Source organism: Hypomesus nipponensis, chromosome 20 (genome assembly GCF_054491055.1).
Source record: "Hypomesus nipponensis isolate SF chromosome 20, ASM5449105v1, whole genome shotgun sequence".
In the NCBI taxonomy this organism is placed as follows: domain Eukaryota; kingdom Metazoa; phylum Chordata; class Actinopteri; order Osmeriformes; family Osmeridae; genus Hypomesus; species Hypomesus nipponensis.
Window position 1 is genome coordinate 10,445,488 of NC_140380.1, and position 22,366 is coordinate 10,467,853.

The following is a 22,366-nucleotide window of genomic DNA, read 5'->3' on the forward strand; positions in this document are numbered from 1 at the left end:
CCCCAGTAATCGTCCCTGACCTTGACACCAACAGCAAGGTCATTCCACTCTCTGGGGGGAGCTGTTTTCCTCTACTGATTTGCAGAGACATGCAGAACAATTAGTAAACTGGCTGGAGAAAACAAGTGGGTGTGTGTCTGTTGGTGTGTGGGTGTGTGTGTGTGTGTGTGTGTGTGTGTGTGTCCCATGGGTCACGTGTCTTTTCTCTGGCATCACCTCACACTTCATTATGACAGAGCACCAGTCAATACCACCAAGCCAGGTCAGCCTTCAGGCTGTGTGTGTGTGTGTGTGTGTGTGTGTGTGTGTGTGTATGTGCCTGACTGTCTGCCCTGGAATCTCTTTGTAATTAAAGCATTTCAGTCCTCCAACAATACAGCACTACCATTGTTATTAAATATTCTGAGACTTCAGATAGCATTATACTCCTGGCATATTCAATTTGTCTTTTCAACAGTCAGATTATAAAGGAATAAATTGAGGTCTTGAGTTGAAGCTATTATGACTTCAACACAAGGATTGCAAAGCTCTCCTGCTCAGCCAAAAGCAAAAAACGTTGAATTTATCAGGTAATTCACTTTGCGATGCGTATCGCCTTCCATTGTAAGTTCTCCTCACGTCCTGTCTGTCTGTCATCCCCTCTCTCTCCTCCCTTCATCCAGCCCCATCCCTCCCACCATCCTCCACCTCCATCCTCCCTCTCTCCCTCCCCCCATCCTCCACCTCCATCCATCCTCCCTCTCTCCCTCCCCCCATCCTCCACCTCCATCCTCCCTCTCTCCCTCCCTCCATCCTCCCCCTTCATCCTCCCTCGTCCTCCCTCTCTCCCTCCCTCCATCCTCCCCCTTCATCCTCCCTCGTCCTCCCTCTCTCCCTCCCTCCATCCTCCCCCTTCATCCTCCCTCGTCCTCCCTCTCTCCCTTCCTGGCTCCCTCCAGGCCTCCCTCCCCTCTGCTGTCTCCCCACTCCCCAGTCCAGGGCTGCTAACCCCAGCCTCAGATCTCTCTGGCTCGGGGTCCCCTGGAGGTCCAGTCAGCTTTCTGCCCTGCTTGAAGCACGCTCCACCAGCAGGGGGCAGAGGCTAGTGGTGTGTGTTTGTGTGTGTGGGGGTGGGGGGGGGGTGATTGCTGTGGTTATCACTGTGTGTGTGGTTTGAGAGGTGCTAATTAAGAAACCTGGTTGCCAAACTACAGTGTTATCTTGACTGCTTTCTATTTAAAATGTTCAAGTGGTTGAAAGAAGATGTTCCAAAAAGGTTTCCACTCTTTCAGTTTCTTTCTCCGTCTTTCCGTCTTCATTTGTCTTTCTCTCTTTATCTCTCTCCCTCGCGCTCTACATCCATCCTTCACTCTTTCTCCATCTCTTCATCCATCTCTCTCTTACTCCCTCTCTTTCTCTTTCCCAACAACATATGAACTCTCTTGTAAGCCTGTTTTCTAACCCTTTCCCTCCTCCTCCTCCTCTCCCCCAGCTGGCCTCGCCCGTGTGGGGGGCGGAGCCTGCAGGAGGACGTACTGTGGGCGTGGTCGTCAGTGCGTGCTGCTGGCGTCCAGCGGCCGGGCGGAGTGCGTGTGTCAGGAGGCGTGTCCACACAGCTTCGTGCCCGCGTGCGGCTCCGACGGACGTTTCTACGACAACCACTGTCAGGTGTACCGCACTGCCTGTCTGGAGAAGAGAAGGATCTACTTGGTCCACAGCAAGGACTGTTTCTTCAGAGGTAGGAGAGAGGGAGGGGAGGGGAGAGAGGGAGGGTAGGGGAGAGAGGGAGGGGGAGGGGAGGGGAGGGGAGGGGGAGGGGGAGGGGAGGGGAGGGGAGGGGAGGGGAGAGGAGAGGAGAGGAGAGGAGAGGAGAGGAGAGGAGAGGAGAGGAGAGGAGAGGAGAGGAGAGGAGAGGAGAGGAGAGGAGAGGAGAGGGGAGGGGAGGGGAGGGGATGGGATGAGGGGATGAGGGGGAGGGAGGGAGAGGGGAGGAGGGGGAGAGAGGGAGGGGATGTAAGAGGGTTAACAGCTTCAGGTACTAAACCAGGACTGAATCCTCTTCTCCTCAACAGCCTCTTCCTGTACAGAACACATCCACGCTATGAATATTCATACACACGACACGTGCATCCGTCATGGATATGCTCCTGTGACATCGTAAGAACACGCTAAGAACACGCTTAAGCCCCTGTCGTGGATGTCATTCTGTATGAAGGGGTGAGCGGGGGTTGGCACACGCGTGTCGGGGCAGGTTAGCGTGTGTGAGAGGCTTGTCACGCCCAGCCAGGCATGTCCCGGCTGATGTGGACAGCTGGTGGGCAGGCAGAACACCCTAAACACTCTCCAGAGAGCCAGGACAGAAGGACTTGGGTTTAGTCTGAATGTTTGGATGAAGGCTAGACTAGTGAGTGGAGGACTTATCTTGGTTGTCTAGTTAGTAGTGCGTGTGTGGGAGATGCTTTCTCTCTCTCTCTCTCTCTCTCTCTCTCTCTCTCTCTCTCTCTCTCTCTCTCTCTCTCTCTCTCTCTCTCTCTGTCTCTGTCTCTGTCTCTCTCTCTGTCTGTCTCTCTTTCTCTGTCTCTCTTTCTCTCTCTCGCTCTCTGTCTCTCTTTCTCTCTCTCTCTCTGAACAAACTATGGGCAGCCAAAGACAAACAAATTCACGCAACCCTCGTTTGTGAAACGTATACAAGCGTCAGTTCAGCGTGTTCCCGTCTGAAGTGATATCTCTGGGTCAACAGGGTCGCGACCCCCGTCCTTCATGTGAGCGCGACTATTATTCTAGAAGCTTTCATCTCCTCGTTGTCGAGGAAGTGGCTGGCTGTTGCCACAGGGCGCCAGGACGCAGCAGGAGTTCTCTGATGTCTCTCTGTCTCTCTCTCTCTCTCTCTCTCTCTCTCTCTCTCTCTCTCTCTCTCTCTCTCTCTCTCTCTCTCTCTCTCTCTCTCTCTCTCTCTCTCTCTCTCTCTCTCTCTCTCTCTCTCTCTCTCACACACCACACGTACACACACACACACCTCCCTCCACTTAATCGTCAGTTGTATACAGCTCCCAGATCTTTGCATCCCTGTCTGAGGATTTAGCTTACTCACTTACTTACACTTACTTGTGTGTGTGTGTTCTCTGAGCTCTCCCATTAGCTTACTTACTGTGTGTGTGTGTGTTCTCCGAGCTTTCACAAACAACATCAAATGTACTGATGAACCCACCCTGCAGTTGTGGCTCCTTCTGCACCCTGCAGTTCCTGCAGTTCTCTGCTGCGGGACTTCTCCAGTTCCTTTAGAACCCGTTCCCCTTCTAGAACATTCAGCTCTGAGCATCCGAACTTGGAGGAAGTGTATTGACATTGAGCTGACAGGCGTTCTGGATTGGCTCACTGCTGAACTGAGGTGACACGCGTACAAATGCAGGCAATTTAGCTAAACTGTGCCAGCGGTGTCGTGAAGTTGCTCTGGGCAACAAAATATATCACAACACCCCCCCTCTGCCTGTCTCTCTCTCTCTCTCTCTCTCTCTCTCTCTCTCTCTCTCTCTCTATCTCTCTCTCTCTCTCTCTCTCTCTCTCTCTCTCTCTCTCTCTCTCCCCTTCTCTCGTGTTCGCTCTCCTTCTCTCTCTACTAATCAGGACTATTCTCTCAGTGGACTGCAGAGTGGTGCCAGTTGTGTTATGGCCGTCGCCCCGGGCTCCCTCCCTCCCTCCCTCCCTCCCTCCCTCCCTCCCTCCCTCCCTCCCTCCCTCCCTCCCTCCCTCCCTCCCTCCCTCCCTCCCTCCCTCCCTCCCTCCCTCCCTCCCTCCCTCCCTCCCTCGACAGCTCTTTGCATCTTACAGCCTCAGTTATTAACGAGAATACCCCGCCATCTTTGTTCTACCCCCCCTCCCCTCCAGCCTCCCCCCAGCCTCTACACCTCTCCCTCTGAGTTGTGTCCCCCGTCCCGCCCCCCAGCTCCCAGACCTCTCCTTCACATGCCCCCACCCTCATTTATTAGGTCTGTCCCCATTGGATCATTAAGGAGGAAGTGTGTTGGGTTGTGTGAAGCAGGAGCCCCCTGCTGTCCTACTTACAGCTGTCCCCCGGTCCCCCGGTCTCCTGGTCCTGTCACCCCGTCTCTCCCCGCCGCTCTCTAGCGCCGCTGCAGGCGGTGGACCCTCGGGGGTACTGCAGCGTCGGCCGTGACGGCCAGGCGTACATTACTGGACCGTTTCTCATAGTCGTCGTGCGGACAAAATGGCCGCCCTGCAGGTGAACCTGACCTCGGTCCTACTTTACCCTTCTTCATGCAAGGCTTCCTCTCCTTCCTCAGTGTCTAATTTCCTGTCTTTCTCTGTCTCTCATTCTGTTTTCCCTCCCTCTCCCCTTCACCCATGTTCGTCAGTGGCCCTATAATCTGGTCTGAGTGTTTATTCCGAGCTAACAGGACTTAGACATGCTTGTCACAGCACGGCCGTATCCCTCCTCAGAGGTTAGAGCGCGGCCGTATCCCTCCGCATGGGCCCGTCTTAAATCACATGTCTCCTCTGCTGCAGACAGGCAGACAGGCAGACAGGCAGACAGGCAGACAGGCAGACAGACAGACAGACAGACAGACAGGCAGGCAGGCAGGCAGGCAGGCAGGCAGGCAGGCAGGCAGGCAGGCAGGCAGGCAGGCAGGCAGGCAGGCAGGCAGGCAGGCAGGCAGGCAGGCAGGCAGGCAGGCAGGCAGGCAGGCAGGCAGGCAGGCAGGCAGGCAGGCAGGCAGGCAGGCAGGCAGGCAGGCAGGCAGGCAGGCAGGCAGGCAGGCAGGCAGGCAGGCAGGCAGGCAGGCAGGCAGGCAGGCAGGCAGGCAGGCAGGCAGGCAGGCAGGCAGGCAGGCAGGCAGGCAGGCAGGCAGGCAGGCAGGCAGGCAGGCAGGCAGGCAGGCAGGCAGGCAGGCAGGCAGGCAGGCAGGCAGGCAGGCAGGCAGGCAGGCAGGCAGGCAGGCAGGCAGGCAGGCAGGCAGGCAGGCAGGCAGGCAGGCAGGCAGGCAGGCAGGCAGGCAGGCAGGCAGGCAGGCAGGCAGGCAGGCAGGCAGGCAGGCAGGCAGGCAGGCAGGCAGGCAGGCAGGCAGGCAGGCAGGCAGGCAGGCAGGCAGGCAGGCAGGCAGGCAGGCAGGCAGGCAGGCAGGCAGGCAGGCAGGCAGGCAGGCAGGCAGGCAGGCAGGCAGGCAGGCAGGCAGGCAGGCAGGCAGGCAGGCAGGCAGGCAGGCAGGCAGGCAGGCAGGCAGGCAGGCAGGCAGGCAGGCAGGCAGGCAGGCAGGCAGGCAGGCAGGCAGGCAGGCAGGCAGGCAGGCAGGCAGGCAGGCATGCATATCCCCTCCACACACAATTTCTATTAAGAAAATGATATTTAACGGCCGCATCCTTGGTTATTAAAAAAGCTGTCCCTATTTGAAAACAAACCTACGGCCGGCCCTGTTTAACCAGTGGGTGTTTGGGAGTCTGTTGTTCTACTCTCTGGCTGTTTATAAGAAGGGCTTCTGGACCAGCCTCTTCACATACACAGGGGAGAAGTTAAAAGCCACACATCCATTTATTTGACTCATCTCCTTCTCCCCCCTCATCAGTTTAATGGAGGTGTAAAAACAAAACAGCCGCTGGACTCAACTTTTGAAAACTTTGTCTATTAAACATATTATATTCCTGTCAGAACCTCGATCCAATTACAGTATGGAGAGAGAGAGAGACGCCTTCGAACTGTGCTACTGTTTCAGACGGCAATCTAGTAATGTATTCCCACTATGCCAGCGGTGCTAAGTGGCTCTGTCTTATTCAGATATACACCCCTCGCTCTTCTCTCTCTCTCTCTCTCTCTCTCTCTCTCTCTCTCTCTCTCTCTCTCTCTCTCTCTCTCTCTCTCTCTCTCTCTCTCTCTCTCTCTCTCTCCCCCTCCCCCTCTCTCTTTCTTTAGTCAGTTCAGGATTTGAGCGACTCTGTCAAGATTTCTTCTACATATCCTGGTCTGTGTGAAATTGGTTCAGGGCTTAAGCAGAGGGAGGCATATCTGAGAAATGTGAGCTTGACATCGTGGATAAGTGACCCCTGCAACATCCCCCCATGGCTGGAACTCCTTTATCCTCCACAGACACGAGGCAAATGCTTTCCAAAAGCCCAGAGCCATGTCTTAGTTTCAGGGAGATGGTGTTTTGGACAATAGTGAGACACATCTTCCATAATGTTTTGGCATGTTTGGCAAAACCCCTCCTCGATTTTAGAGCTAAATGATCATTCATATGGAAATGACCAGAGAGATATTATTGTGCAAGTGTGTATTTTACACGCACAGTGTGTCGATTTATACTGAGAGAGCGATACGTCAGGAGCGGCAGATTGAAACGTTTTACACGTGAAAGGATTCGTCAAACGACACTCAATTAAACTGAGGTAGAAGTCAGGAAAACACAGGCCCGTAAGCCTATGAGTGAGTCCTTCCAACTGAGTAGACTCCCTCTCGTGACATTTACACCCTTTTTCACACAAAACCTGGCTATTTGAAATGTTTTCAACCATAGCACATCCACATTTCGCCATTATAACAAAGTTTCTAATCCTTTTTCCCGATAAAAAAAAAAAGGCTTTTTGTGCATTATGAGAGCTTGTGAATGGAGCAGTACAATTTACCCTGTCAGTGGAGTATCAAGGAGCCTGTATAATGACCCTGGGAGTCATGACGAGTCTCCCATTCCCCCGGCCCCTCTGAACAACGCTGTCTAAAAGGAAGGGTGTTTTTGTTTTGTACTCCGGCACGTGCTGGCCTGGAGCCTCCTGGGGGACGTTTTCTCGCCTCGACGGTGGCTCAGGGCGGCGACTCGGTGACCTTGACGACGAGCAGCTAAACACACACTCCGCCGTGCGGGGTAATGTGAGCTGTCAGATTAAATATTTCCACTCTGCCTGCCAGGACGTTTGACCAGCACGTCCACACACACACACACTAGCGGTCGTATGTGCACACACCTGCCCTTGCACACACACACACACACACACACACACACAGACACACACACAGACAGGCTGATTCATTCTGATTGTTTTGACTTTGTGTTGCTGTGGTCTGTCTTGGCCAGTGCGTAGCTGAACATCTCTTCTGACCATCAGTCTCTCTCTCTGAAACATCTTTCCTTCCTCCAGCTATGCGTGACTAGCCTCCAACCGGGGTGTTAAACCGAGACCTCAGCGCTTTCTGATATTACAACACTGTCTCTTCATGTGCAAGAGCCAGAGCCTTTCTGTTCTCTGTGAGAGGTTCATTTGTCACGGTCGAAAACTACAGTGGTGGGATTGTATGGCGGTGCTTGTGTGTGTTAGCATGCGTGCACGCAGAAACAGCCTGTGTGTGTGTGTGTGTGTGTCTCTATGACGGAACAGACTGTCTTTGAATCGTACCTCAGTCAAAACAGCCTTTTGCCTTTTGAACTGACTGTCTGGGTCCTTGATCCTGACAGGGGATTGGCCGTCTGTTGACACACACACATCAGTACACATCACTCAGATTTCTTTCATATTTTTTTTATTTATTTAAATTGTTATTTTGTGACTGCTTGGTCGCCTGTACAGACAACCGGTTAATGGAGAACCTTACATAGTTCTACTACTTTAGAACGATACCTTTTTAGGTATATTTAACTATATTTAAGGGTTATTTAACTGCTGTAAATGATTCTATTATAAAGTAAATGGCACCATTCATAGGACACCACTTTGCCTATCGTTTCATTTCCGTGTTTATCAATCAAACAACTGTTTCTTTTGTCTGGCGTTGGTTCTGTGTGTAGAGATCTAACACCATCAACTCTGAACCACCCTCATCACACTGAAACCTTCCCCCCCAGCAGCAGCTTGCAAAAGACTGGATTACAATCACTTGCCAAACGACCTCTTGTTGAACATATTAGCGTGATTAAAAACGTTAGGATTTTCCCGGCGTCTCTTTTTGAGTTTGTTATTACAGGCCTCTCCCCCAAGCGCTGATTGTGAAGTTGATAATGATCTTGACCACTTACTTCATCTCTAAATTCTTATTAGAGGGAGAAAGACTGTCGAGTTCATCTGGAGGTAAATTGCGCCACTCTCTTATTTGCATGATTGAACAGAATAACAGAGAACACACCCCCGCCACAGGATGTCTTCTTCCCCTCTCTCCATCTTTCAGTCCTCCCTCTTTTCCATTCCTCCTAGCCATCTCTCCATCCCTCCTTCTCTCTCTCTCTCTCTCTCACGGTGGTGTTGTGGAGGTGACGGATTTATTGTTCTTTTTATTGTTACAGTGTATCGCGGTATCAGATGCGGGATGAAATACTTTGTGGAATCATTCACTCCTTCAGAGACATCATCCACAGTCCCTTCTTCCCTCGGCTTCCTCTATCTCTATAGTCTCTCTCTGTCTCTGTCTCTCTCTCTCTCTCTGTCTCTGTCTCTGTCTCTCTCTCTGTCTTGTTCTCTCTCCCTCTTTCTCTCCCTCCCTCAGTCACACATGAGCTCCTGAACACAAAAGCCCTTAGTGTTGTAGTGACAGTCTTCTACTGATACAGACAGGTCTGGAGCGTGGCTGTGGGTAGAGAGGGGGGCCTCTGGACAGGGTCTCCGGCCCTCCTGTCTGTCGACAGGCTACGAGCCCTGGCTGCAGGGGGTCACTCTCATGGTGAACAAGGGAGTCAGATGGCTGAGCGGTGAGGGAGTCGAGCTAGTAATCAGAAGGTTGCCGGATTGATTCCCCGCCGTGCCAAATGACGGTGTGTCCTTGGGCAAGGCACTTCACCCTACTTGCCTCGGGGGGAATGTAAATGTAAATGAACAAGCACCGTGAGAGGAGCTTTAGGAATTGCCGTTGAGCGGCGATGATATTGATACACATGCGCACTGGCACACAGCTGCATAATTACACACGTGTGCTCACGCATACACACACTGACACACACACTAACACACACACACACACTGACACACACACACTGACACACACACGCGCACATATAGACCCACACACACACACTGACACACACACGCGCATATATAGACACACACGCGCATATATAGACACACACGCACACACAACAAAACCCCCAAACGCAGCTCTTTCCGCGAGTCATTTGTTACGGAACGCTGAAGAGGGGGGTTCAATGATAGGACACACACACGCGCACACACACACACGCACACACACCCATTAGAGCCGGTGTTGTGATGCTTCTTTTATAGCCTGCTAGTGAGCAGTGGAGCAGCGATGCCTGCAGATAGAGGTTTTGGAACACTCTCCTGGTGCTCCCAGGAGCTTGGTCTCTGCCCTTCTCCCCCTTCCTTCTCCATCTCTCCTCTCGTTCTCCATCGCTCCTCTCCTCCTCCCTGGAGCCTGGTCTCTCTGCCCTGCTCCTCCCTCCTCCTCTATCTCTTCTCTCATTTCTGTATTTCTCCTCCTCCTCCCTGGAGCCTCCACTATCTACCTTGCTCCTCCCCCTATCCACACCCTTCCCTGGTCTATCTGTCCTCCTGTCTATGACACACACACACACACATACACACACACAGAGACTCTCCTACTCTACCTCTGTCTTCTCCACTCCCTTCCCTTCAGTGCATCTTGAGTGTTTCTGTCCTCTACCACTCCAACCTGCTCTTCCTCCATCCCTCTGGCCCTCTCTCCATCACACTGCCTCCACCCTACCCCGTCAGTGTCCCTTAGCAACGCCTTTGGTCTACCCTCCAATGAGACGCCAGTTATCATGAGATCATGAGGTCCGGTTTCTCATTAAAAGATGATGTTTGAAACAGACACAGAACATACTGTATCGCTCAGGCCACGAGATCAGCTCATCCCCAGCAGCAACCGGCCCTCAGTACCCAGAGGGCCTTAAGAGAACGTATCAATGAAGGTTTGGTGTTGCAGAACGAGGCAAGGCCAGGGATGTAGAATTGAAATAAGTCAGCTCATGAAATCTCACGGCCTCTTGGTTTCGGTGTCCTTGCCGGCTGAAATGGAAGGTTTCCTCTGGATGGTTTTGGCCGTTTGTTGGCGAGGCAGAGAGAGAGTGTCGTGCCTCACATTCAAACTCTACTTAATTACAGAGACAGGTGCATTTCTCCGCGGAACGATTGATGCTTGTAGGGGGGGGGGGGGGGCGCCATTAAGCAGGCTGCGTTATCAATAACGTCCCTTGGACCCGACTGATTTAATTTAGCGATGCGCAAGGTTCAACAGTGTTAATTACACATTTACAAGCAGGTAAGGGCATCAGACGTAAATGTCAACAGCTGGTGAGTTGAATTCATCATGTGTTGAGCGTCAGTTGCGTGAGGCGTGGAGGTGATACAGCCGGGGAGGAAGTCTAAATGGTGGTCGGGAAGCGATTCAGATCTCATTAGCCGCTAATCCAAGTGATGGGCCCCTGGAGGGATCATATAGATGAGAAATGGATGTTGACATCTGATGAAGAGCTTCACATTCATGCCGTCAGCCCAGGTCATGTGGGTGTGTGTGGTTTGCGGGTGTGCTTGTATGGTGTGTGTGAATGCTGTGTGTGTGTGTGTGTGTGTTTGGATGACTGCTGATACGGAAGTTCATGCACATTAGCAAGCTAATGTGCACACACACACTTTCTAACTAATGAGGCCCCCCCTACAGACAGTTTATGGACATAGTCAATCAAACAGCAGGATTGGTGCAGTGCACCATATTACGCCTGTGTTTAATTCCAATTAAACCTGGGTCCCGGTCAAACTTGTTCTCTAGACCAATCACTTAGGTGCCAGATAAGATAGTGACTGCAGGAGGAGAGGTTGTTTAAAGGTTACTATCAAAGCCTGCACACCACACACACACGGTTTGGCAGACTATTCAAGCAACGTGAAGCAGAAGGAAGGTAGATGTGTGTGTGTGTGTGTGTGTGTGTGTATGTATGTGTGTGGGCACAGCTTAGTCATCTGACAGCACACACACACACACATCCACTTACTCCCCCGTCTGAATCGCTAATGAAGTGAGCTAGCATCAAAGCTAACTACCGGGTGCTAATGACTGTATGCTAACCCCCCTCCACAACAACACTCATCAACACCTGATCAAATGTCCGTGAAATTAACTAAATTAATTCTGAATTACCTCATTAAATCCCTTCTATTTTTGTCTTAAGTTTACTTAAGCTTGATTTACACAGGCTATACTTATTCAATTATTTGCAAAGACTGCTAGTTCTAGCCTGGTCCCAACCAGACTCTCGTACATTTCATTTGTACAGAGAGTCTGGCCTCGCTCCATTGACAAGCGTTGACTTCCTTTTAGGCAGGTAGTTACTCTGTTAAAGTTTAAACTATTGGGTCTGCCCAGAGCCACTTTGATATGCCATAACCAATCGCTAGCGTTCGCCTTAGCCAATTCCTTCACCACTACTGTAACAGAGCTAGCTGCTGTAGCTGGAAAATCAAACAGTTCCCGAACCCCGTGGGGAGGAGGGCCACATCATGGCCACCAACAAAACTCAGCAAAACTTCTTCTTGCTCCGGCTTCAGCTGATGGATATTCGGCAGTTGCCACAACGGACCGAATGGTTTCGCTCGTATCTTTCTCCGCCGAAATTACGGAACTACAACACAAACTAGCGCACGACATCAACGTCATCGTTCTCAGCCACTCTCTCTGTTGGCTGATTGGCCGGTAGAAAATGAACTAAAGACATCTGACTTCCGTATCTCTTGGCCAGACCTATACAGAAGCAAAATCTAAATTGAGTATAAGTACGTAGGAGGGCAGAGCCAGGCTATTCTAATTCCTGTGCAGAGATGAAATGTGTCAACACACACAGCCGACCTACGCTTAAGCTAGCATCACTTTTTTCCTGTGAAGCAAACTTTAATTTTTGAAAGGAGGTATCTCTTTAAGATTGCTGAGAAGGGTATAAGAATACCGCTGTTGTTGTTCCATTTAAATATAGAGCTGGAGCTATCTGTCTCAGTCGCGGCAAAAATACTGTCATCGTTGAGCGAGTACAATATCCTAATGTTTGCTAAGTACCTCCATATCACCACAATCGCAAAGCTACAGGTGATGAGAGTAATCAATACGGCTGTCTGATTCAAAGCTAATCTTTGTCTCTCGTCTGCTTGTTCCGTTCCGTGTTTGAACGCAGGGCAAACACCGCTGTTTAAACAGTGGCACAAGGAGCCACCGGTTAGCACACAAGCAGATATGATATACCTCCACATTTTACTACACTACCGAGCTGTTGCCTTGGGAACAGATGCAAATGATGAGAGAATAATAAAAAAAAATCACGCTATGTAGAGGGTATTTCAGGAGACACACACACTCAACTTCACACACACACACACAAATCTCGACATCAACACACACCTGAGCATATATGTGAGGCTCAAGACATGACTCACAACAACGCAGTTATTTTCAAGCGACATGCCGACGGTAGACAGTGTGTTGTCGTGGAGAACAGCGGACAGGTGGGCGGAAGAGAGGGTGGAGGAGAGGGGAGGAGGGAGGGTTGAGGAAGGAGGGGGGTGGAGGGGGATGGAGGATGAGGAGGGAGGGGGTGGAGGAAGAGGAGGAGCAGGATGTACCAGCAACTTGTTAGTCTCAGTCTGAGGTGTGAGCAGTCTTGACATCACATGGAAGCTGAAGGAGAACACCGGTCACCCAATTATACCTAGGACAGAGAGAGGAGGAGAGGGAGGAGGACGAGAGAGAGGAGGAGGAGGAGAGAGAGGTAGAAGGAGAGAGAGGGAGGAGCAGAAACAGGGAGGAGGGAGGAGGAGGGAGAGGAGGAGGAGAGAGAGAGAGAGAGGGGGGGGGAGATGAAGAGGGAGAGAGAGAGGGGAGAGGTTGAGAGGTAGAAAGAGAGAGAGAATCTGCTGTACATTCTGTACGTTTGAATGTAGAGGACTCAGTGTCATTTATCACATACTAACCAGTGTGCCACATGCTGGGGCCTCAGCGTAGCAAGGAGACCTGATGCCACAGACTCTGTCTAACACCACAGAACCATAAGTGGCTTCCTCTCTGGGAGTACTACAGACCCTGTGATTGGCTCCCAAATCTCAGAAGCCTGTTAAAGACGACATTTACCGTAAATGTGAGTGTCTAAATGTTAATTCGTGAACTTCACGTTTCTGCGTATGTATCCGTAATAAATAACTCAGGAGAAGAGGGAAGAAATGGACAGTCATTATTTACTCGTGGACGATGAGCAAAGCTTATGTTTCCTTGGATAGTGTAGTTACATAGCAACAACCGTGCTGTTAAAGTGTGACGCATACATGGGATGGGTATTGCTTAGTGCTTGAGCATTTGAATTGACTGCAGATCAAAAGGCCACAGGTTCAAATCCCCCTGTGCAAAGCTTTGGATCAAAGCATCAGCTAAGTGAATGAAAATGTAAATATAAAATGTAGCCAGCCTTGAGACCGATGCAAAATATCCAAGAAATATTTCAATCTGTACCTCTGGGTTTTGAACCCGACCACCTTCTTAGGTTTTCTCCTTTCTCCCAGGGTGTGTTAGATAGCAAAAAGAAGGACGTTTCCTCTGGTTTAGACAGAAACATCAATGAATCTAGTGGCTTTTCTCGCTTGTTTACACATCAGGATAAATGTTTGTTGTCCTCCTGTGCGTCTGCTGGGCCTGGGTGCTGTGTTAGCGCAGAGTCTAATGAACAGCAAAACGGCTTGAGGAGAGAGAGAGGGACGTTCACAAGCCGACTATACTGCCAATCAATGAAAGGGTTTATGTCTTTTATAGCTTTTTAAGAGAGAGAGAGGCTGTGGTTTTTAACAATGTTGCACGTTCAAGATCATTTAAAAACAGCACGGACGCCTTTCTTTTACCCTCGGCCGTTAAGAGTTCCGACAGGAAACTGGAGGCAAGGACAAAACAAACTGGCATTTCGACAAATTTGTTTCCAGAATGTTTCTTTCTTCTCTGTTTTGCAACTGCGTTGAAAGCCCTATTTTTTCCTCTCTTGGCATTATTTCAGAATGAATTGTTAATATACTTACAGGTTTTAAATAAACAAAGGGCCTGATTTCCATAATTCTGTAATGCACAGCTTTAATGCTGGTTATTTCTCTGATTTAAAGATACAATTTACCCCCCAGAACTGGAAATAAGTGCTCTTCAGAAAAAAATGACTCTCTCTCTCTCTCTCTTTCTCTCTCTCTCTCTCTCTCTGTCTCTGTCTCTGTCTCTCTGTCTCTCTCTCTCACCATAGGCCTCTCCAAAGCCTCACTTCCTGCTAAAGGCCAGGCTTGTCGTTATGCTACGCATGTTAATTTCCCCTCTGAAACTGCAAATGATTGCATGAAACATTCTGCTTTATCAAGACCACCAGAGGAACGTCACGGGGGGGGGGGGGAGAGGGAATTAAGAGAACGCAAGGAGAGGCAAATGAAAGAGGAGCAGACGCGAGAGCGAATCACAGCAGATCAAATAGATTGCATTTAGCATCGCCTCGCTGGGGGTTCCTCGCAAGCCCAGGGAGGGAAAAAGAAATCAAGAATTGATCATAGTTGGATGACTTATGCGGTTTGCTGATGGTGGGGGTGAAATGATCTACTGGGTGAGGACCCACAGGAACACCTCCATACTCTGCCCAAAAGTTGCAACTTAATCGTAAACGGTTCCTTTAATTGTCCACATTACACGGAGAAGGCCACGGCCCGGCTCCAAGGAGATGCCTGAGAACATCTTGGATGGACAGAACACATCCTCTTGGTTTGAGTGTGGGTCTCTGGAGGAGGAAGAGGGCTGCCTTGTCACAGCCAGAGAATTACCTCCATTATCTCTCCAAATCTCTCTCTCTCTCTCATCCCCTTCTCTCTCTCTCTCTCTCTCTCTCTCTCTCTCTCTCTCTCTCTCTCTCTCTCTCTCTCTCTCTCTCTCTCTCTCTCTCTCTCTCTCATCCCCCTCTCTCTCTCTCTCTCTCTCTCTCTCTCTCTCTCTCTCTCTCTCTCTCTCTCTCTCTCTCTCATCCCCTTCTCTCTCTCTCTCCCTCTCTCTCTCTCTCTCTCTCTCTCTCTCTCTCTCTCTCTCTCTCTCTCTCTCTCTCTCTCTCTCTCTCTCTCTATATATATATATATATATATATATATATATATTGTATCTCTATCTCGCTCTCTCGCTCTCTTTGTGGGATCTGTCTGTCTCTTTCTCTTTGAGTCCCTCCTCCTCACTTCCACTCCCTCTCTCATCCCTCCATCAGTCTGAGGAGAGGACTGGGGGGGTCAGCCAGGCCTGGGGATCTGGCTGACCCCTCTTCAAAGCCCCCCTCCCTCCTCCTCCTCCTCCTCCTCAGTGGTCAGATTGACTCAGGTCTGGACAGGCGTCCCCACCCTGAGAGGGTGAGAGATGAAGGGAGGAGAGAGAGAGAGGTAAAGGAGGAAGGGGAGAGGAAGAGGGGGATGAGGGGAGGGAGAGCGAAGGCTAAAGTAAAGGAGGAAGAGAGGGAAAGAGTGATAGAGGAAGGTAGAAGGATAAGAGGTGAGGGAGAAAGGGAGAAAGAGAGGGAGGCATTGAGAAGTGGCCTCAGAGGGAATCCCATGAATGATTCTCTGTGGTTTACCTCCAGCAGTCAGTCTTCTGAGACAGATCTTAATTCTCCTCTTGAAGCTAAATATCTCTGTCCTTCGAGGACACTACCTGCTCCCTGCTACTTGTGTGTGTGTCTGTGTGTGTTTGTGTGTGTGTATGTGTGTGCAATTTATGCCTCCCCGTCTTGACTGATTAATTACCCAGAAGCCAGAGGGATGCTGGGTAACGTAGTTTTCGCTCTAAGGTCGACCCCCACGTACCTCAGCTTAGCGAGGCCGTAGAAACACTACAGCAAGAGACGACAGCTCGCGACACCAACAAGCTCAACAAGCAGGTCGTTCCCTCCCTCGCACACATCACACCCGGGATCTCTCTCGCCTTTAGCAGAACTGACGGGCTGGAGGACGACCAGAGTGCAGCGTTCTGAGTTCTGCTGACTCACGCTCCACCTCGCTCTCTCACCGGAGAGGGGGAGCCTGCCCAGTCATGCGGGCTCAGATCCACGACTGGGTGACGAGCTACAGATGTTCTGTCTGTCGTTAGGACTCCTTATCGATGTTTCATCCCACCGGCATGGCTCTCCGTGAAGACATGGCCTCTATTCAGGTGTTTGCCAGGGCACTCTGCTGTTTTCTGGAACTCCTGAACTGTGTGTGTGTGTGTGTGTGTGTGTCGTCCTTTCGTCTGCACACACACCAGCTGTGTGTGTTACCTATGCGCTCACACTGTCTGCTTGGTCAGGTTGTCGATCATGCTCACACACACACACACCCACACCAGTCAGAACTTCAAACCCTCTCAGACAGGAATCTGTCAAACAAGGGTCAGGTGAGAGGAGAGGGAGAGGGAATGAGCAAAGAGAGGATGAACAAGGGGAGAGAGGGTGGAGAGAGAGGGAATTAGAGAAGAGAGGGTGAACAGGGGTAGAAATGAGGGAGAGTGGGGAAGGGAGAGAGACAGAGAGAGAGACAGAGAGAGAGACAGAGAGAGAGACAGAGAGAGAGACAGAGAGAGAGACAGAGAGAGAGAGAGAGACAGAGAGAGAGACAGAGACAGAGACAGAGACAGAGAGAGACTATAGAGATAGAGGAAGCCGAGGGAAGAAGGGACTGTGGATGATGTCTCTGAAGGAGTGAATGATTCCACAAAGTATTTCATCCCGCATCTGATACCGCGATACACTGTAACAATAAAAAGAACAATAAATCCGTCACCTCCACAACACCACCGTCAGTCCTCGTCCCCTTGGTGTGATCCTGGTTACCCCTCCCCCCCCCCCCCACATGCCGTGCCCGTCAGTACACCAGGAAGTGGCGCGTCCTGTCTCCGGGGGCGATGCATCTGTCACCACGTCAACAAGGATCCATCTGCGCTCGCTCGCCCCGTTGATTACATGATAATTGTCGAGACAGCCGTTTCCTTTATGACTATCGCCAGTCAATCAAGACAACAGGCTTTAAATTGAGCCTCCGACACAGCGCGTGGGTGGAACAGAGACGGGAGAGGGAGAACAGAGACTTCTAGAAAGACTTCCTGTCTGATCTGTTATTGGTTTTGTTCCCTGGGCCTGGTACAGGAGATGACATGAGTGGTTACTTTGCGCTGACTGTTTCTTGACTCTAACCACCTGAACACTTCTCCTCTAGATATCCTTATGTGCACTTATGTGATCAGAGCAGTGCCAATGTCAAAACTTGACATCAGTACTCTGACAGAAGAGACCGCTGTTGTGTGTACGTTGACCTAGCTAACCAGGTAACCCCTGGCCACCCCCCCCCCACACACACACACACACACACACACAGTGTTGTTTACACACAGTAGTGTGTAGATAAGCTGGTACAGGGCAGTAGCTGCCATCTTCAGCAACCTCAAAAGCAACAGTATCCGCAGCCAAAGTGACAATTAAACCCTCCGGTTTGATTTAACACGGCCCAAACAGTCTGTTTACCCCACCAGCATAGGAGGAAACTGGGGGGGGGGGGGGGGGGGGGGCAGAGAGGGACAGACAGGGAGAGGAAAGAGAGAGAGAGAGGTGGAGGGACAGAGTGAGATGGGGAGGGAGAGAGGGAGGGAGAGATGGGGAGTGAGACAGTCAGGGAGAGATGGGGAGTGAGACAGACAGGGAAAGATGCAGATTGTGGGCAGGCAGTGAGCAGCATGACAACTGGCAGCATTTTAAAATGGATCACCAGGTGCTCAGACATCTGGGCCAGTACCCCCTCTCCCCTCTCCCCTCTCCCCTCTCCCCTCTCCCCTCTCCCCTCTCCTCTCTCCCCTCTCCCCTCTCTCTCCCCTCCCCCTCTCTCTTCCCCCTCTCCCTCTCTCTCCCTCTCTCCCTCCCTCTACCCTCTCTCCCTCTCCCTCTCCCTCTCCCTCTCCCTCTCCCTCTCCCTCTCCCTCTCCCTCTCCCTCTCCCTCTCTCCCTCTCCCTCTCCCTCTCCCCTCTCCCCTCTCCCCTCTCCCCCCCCTACCCCTCCCCTCTCCCCCCTCCCCCTCCCCCTCTTCCATCTCCCCTCTCCCCCCTCCCCCCTCCCCTCTCCCCCCTCCCCCTGTTCCATCTCCCCTCACCCCCCTACAGGGCCGAAGCAGAACCTCACTGAGGTCTGCATTATTTACATACTGGTTCTCGCAAACTTGCCAGCCTGCTCACCAGGAACACTGATGCTGGAGGAAGTTTGGGTGGGTGGGGGGGAGGGCCTGGGGGTGAGGATGGGGTGAGGGGACAGAGGAACGGAGAGAGAGAGAGATCGAGGAACGGAGAGAGAGAGAGAAAGAGAGACAGTGTCAAAGGCTGTCTTGCTGCTGAAATCATGAAGGGACTGCAGCAGAGCCCAGTGGAGAGATGGAGGAGGAAGAGGAGGGTAAATGTGATGGAGTGGTGGCCTTTAGATCAGTGTTCACTCCCTAGCTGAGTTGTCCAGGATGTTTACACCTCATGTCTGAGTCCCTATCTCCTCAGAGCCAGGAAACATCCGGAGAGGAGGGGAGGGATCTCCCTCTCCACAGCTCTAACCCTAACCCTCCAAACTTCCTGTCACTGGAGCTTTGACTATCTCTTTCTGCTTTAAAGTATTTATTTCTCTACCCATGTCATTGTCTCCCTCTCTCTCCCCCTTCTCTCTCTCCCTCTTTCTCCCTCTCTCTCCCCCTTCTCCCTCTCCCCCCCTTCTCCCTCTCTCTCCTCTCTCCTCCCTCCCTCTCCCTCCCCCCTCTGTCTCCCTGCTTCATCCTTCCTATACACTCATTAACTCAACATATGTTTGCTCTCTTCTCCACCAGAGTGGAGTGGTAATCCTTCTGCGCTGTGTGAAGCCCCCTGGGCAAGGTCTAGCTCCTACAGGATCTTCTTCAACATCACAGCCTCCTCCCCCACACACCCCCCACCCCCCGCTCCTCACAAGACAAAGCTACTACAGCTCCAATACTTATCTCGGAGGCTGTAATATTTCCTGATTGTAGTTGGCTGGAAGCAAAGTTTTTACCAGGAGGGATTTTTATAAGGGACTCTTGGCCCGCTAATGTTGCCTCAAACGTTTCCTGAAAGGCTTAAAGAAAATAGGTCTTCATTACAGACACAGACGAGGCCAGTAAGACTGGGAAGCTCTTTTTCTCTTTCTGAGGTTTTTATCAATGTTTTTCTTCAGGGGGGGTGAGAGGTGTTTGATCCAGGTGTGGTGGACATGTGTTGGGTTAGGAGAAGCGACAGGTGCCCCCCTGGTGACCTTGCCTTCTCAAACACCTGGCACAGCCAGCACCAACCACCTGATCTTACACACACACACACACACACGTGCGGTCGACACATAAACCACTTCAATTATCGTTAGCAGGGTTTAACTGAAGCGCCTAATGATGCACATCACTTCTCCCTAAGCAGATGAGAGGAAAACCAACGGCACCTCGACGCAAAATTCTAACTTCTGACTTTATGGTTGGTGTTAAGTATGACTGCAAAATCGCCAATTAAAAATCTGCATTGTCAGGGAAATGCTAAACTCTCTCTTCTGAGTTGAACCTCACAACTTTTCGTTTCTCTTTCTCTCTTTTCCCCTCTTTCTCTCTCTTTTCCTCTCTCTCTCTTTTCCCTCTCTATTTCTTCCTCTTATCTTCCTTTCCTCCCCCTCTCTCCTATCTTTAATAGGCATAGAGAGATATTTATCAGACCTTATGCACAAAAACCTGAGAGAATTTTTTAAAATCACATCGGAAGGGGACTATGAATCAGTAATACGATATCTACTGTAGTCAACTTTAATTTCACTATACCTTCAATACAGAGCGATTCAAGGTGATTTCTTGAATCCACATCAATGTTATCACAGTTATAACAGGTCTAAACAGTTATCCGGTTGAAGTCAAAGTATTAATCAAAGTATCCTAAATGAAGTGACTAAATTGTAGTAAACTATAAAACTGACAGTGAATTTGTTATTTCTGGTCATGAAATCAGTTTAAACTCTTTAAGACAAGGCTCTCAGCAAAGTGTTGGATATATTTAATATTTGAGAACTTGTCTATGAAAGAGACAATACAGATTAGATCAGAAAATTGGACAGGCTTAATGTGATTTGTTCCGCTAATTAAAATATATTAAAATAACGGCCGCCATTTATTTGAAAGTCAAAACACACACTTGGAATATTTGAAGCCTCAGTCATACGGCAAGTGGGATGCTGAATGGGCTACAATCTTCTCAACCTTCTCAAATCTCCTCAAAAGGAAATAGTTGTTTGTTTGGGAAACAAAAAAAATCACGTAACTAATCTAAATTCACGCTACCGTGTCTTCTAAAAACTCAAACTTGTTCGAGGGGTGTTTGAACCTAATTAATTATTAATCTGCCAATTATTAATCGTCAACACTTCCTCCTCCTCCTCCCAAGAGAGGAGCGATGATGCTGCAGGCCTGATTTACTGTTTGGGACGATAATTGGTTTATGTTTAAAAAGAAACGTGTTCTGTTCCCCAACGAATCATTATCTCAGACTGCTTAAGAGACAGTTCAGAGAGAAGCGGGGAGGGATGGAGAGGTGTCAATATGGAAAGGGTGAGAGAGACGGAGACACTGCTTTAAATGAAGGAGGAACATTTCTCTGTGTTATGAGACGTATCTAAACATTGAGATCGATGATGTCAACGCACAGAAGTGATTCATAAGGAGGCTAACACCTTGCAATGAGAATTACAATTTCCGCTTTGGTCTACCAGGTGATTATGAACGCTGCACCTGAAACATATTTACACTTTCTTTTTTTTTTTTTTTCTCTCTCTCTCCTTAACTCCGCTCTCCTCTCTTTCTTCCCTGCTTCCCTCCCTTCCGCTTTCTCCCCCTCTCTCTCTTTCTCTCTCTCTCTCTCTCTCTCTCTCTCTCTCTCTCTCTCTCTCTCTCTCTCTGTGTATCTCCCCCCCTCACCTCTTCTCACTTGATCCACAACAACAAGCCAAATCGTTGGCGGCCATTTTACAATTTCAAGTTTCTATTCCAGTGGATTTTATGTGTGTGAGCAGCATGGTATGGCCTGCAGTTGAACACAGGCCTGTCATATTACTGTACCACGCTTCCACTGTGTCCTTGCGGCACAAACAGTTCACGTTCTCTCCCTTTCCCAATGGGACCTGTTGGCTGTTTCTTGTCATCACACAAACTGACACTAATCCAGATATATGGCCTTCAGGCACAAGGAGCGCGACAACACGTTTGTCTTCTCTTTTGCGTCTGGGGTTTTTAATTTAGGCTTTGGGTTGATGGACTCTTTCCTAATGTTCCCTAATTAGTTCTGTAATGGTCGGAGGGTAGGGAGTGGAGGGAGGGAGGGATGAGGAAGAAGTGAGGTGAGGAGGGGAGGGGTGGGGAGGACAGAGGGAGGGATGGGGGAGAGAGGGAGAGCTTGTGGAATGGGGAGGAGGATATGTAGAGGGGAAGAAAGGAAGGAGGTGAAGGGATGGAAGAGGAGGAGGAGGAGTAAAAAGGAGATGGTATTAGCTTCAGGGTGTAGACTTGTCCGTGTTTAATATAACCAGCTCAGGTCCGGTGAAAGAACTTGAGTTACAGGATTTTCATGGCAGCTTCAAGTCTCAGACTGATGAGTGAAGTGACAGGTGGGGGAGGAGGGGGGCGGAGGAGAAGGGAGCCTGGGGAAGGAAGAGGAGGAGAAGGAGTTTTCCCTGGTATGGATTCACCTAGAAGCACTTCCTGGGATCTAAGAGAGAACAAGACAGAAGCTGATTTTTCGCAGTGACACTAAAAAGTCACAGAGTTTTTAAAAAGGTATTCTCTGAAGGCTAAGCTGAAGTCAAGATAGGCTGTTCCCTGAACCTCTCCTGTGTCCTGTTCAACCCAACCACTGGCCCAGTGATAAATTCACCTGTTCGGTATTCTGCGCTGTGGTCAGTTCTATAAATAGGTGATCTGCTAGTGTGGTCTGAATCCCTCAACCAGCCCATTCAGGTCATCTCGTTAGTAATAGTCAATGAGACACCGACCGGATGCTTTTTCTTCTGTTTCTGTAGAGACGTAGCCCTGCTGTAGTCTCTGACCTACATAGTGTTGTGTAATGAATGTGTGTGTGTGTGTGTGTGTGTGCGTGAGTTTATGAGTGTGTGAGAGTGTATTAGTGTGTGTATGTGGGAGATAACAGAACTATGTGTTGGTGTATTGTATGTTCTTATTTATGGTTAATTTCCTCCTTCATTACTTCTGTAGTCTGGTTAATGACTCCTGCTGGTGGGAATGTTCCTCTGGCAGAGAGAGAGGGAGAAGGAGAGGGAGGGAGGGATGGAGGGAAGGAGAGAGAGAAACTATTTGGTGTAAAACATCAAATGTAAAAGACTAATGATTCATCAT

The 22,366-nt window shown here is 50.1% G+C and overlaps 1 protein-coding gene across 1 annotated transcript in view; it reads left to right on the plus strand.

The window, feature by feature from the left end:
* Nucleotides 1-584: 584 nt before the first annotated feature.
* The window catches only part of fstl4 (follistatin-like 4), a 63,436-nt gene continuing 41,654 nt past the window's right edge, over nt 585-22,366 (plus strand). The window contains exons 1-2 of the mRNA XM_084683484.1: nt 585-603; nt 1,472-1,717. Of these exons, the coding sequence (XP_084539610.1) occupies nt 585-603; nt 1,472-1,717 (265 nt within the window). The remainder of the gene's footprint in view (nt 604-1,471; nt 1,718-22,366) is intronic.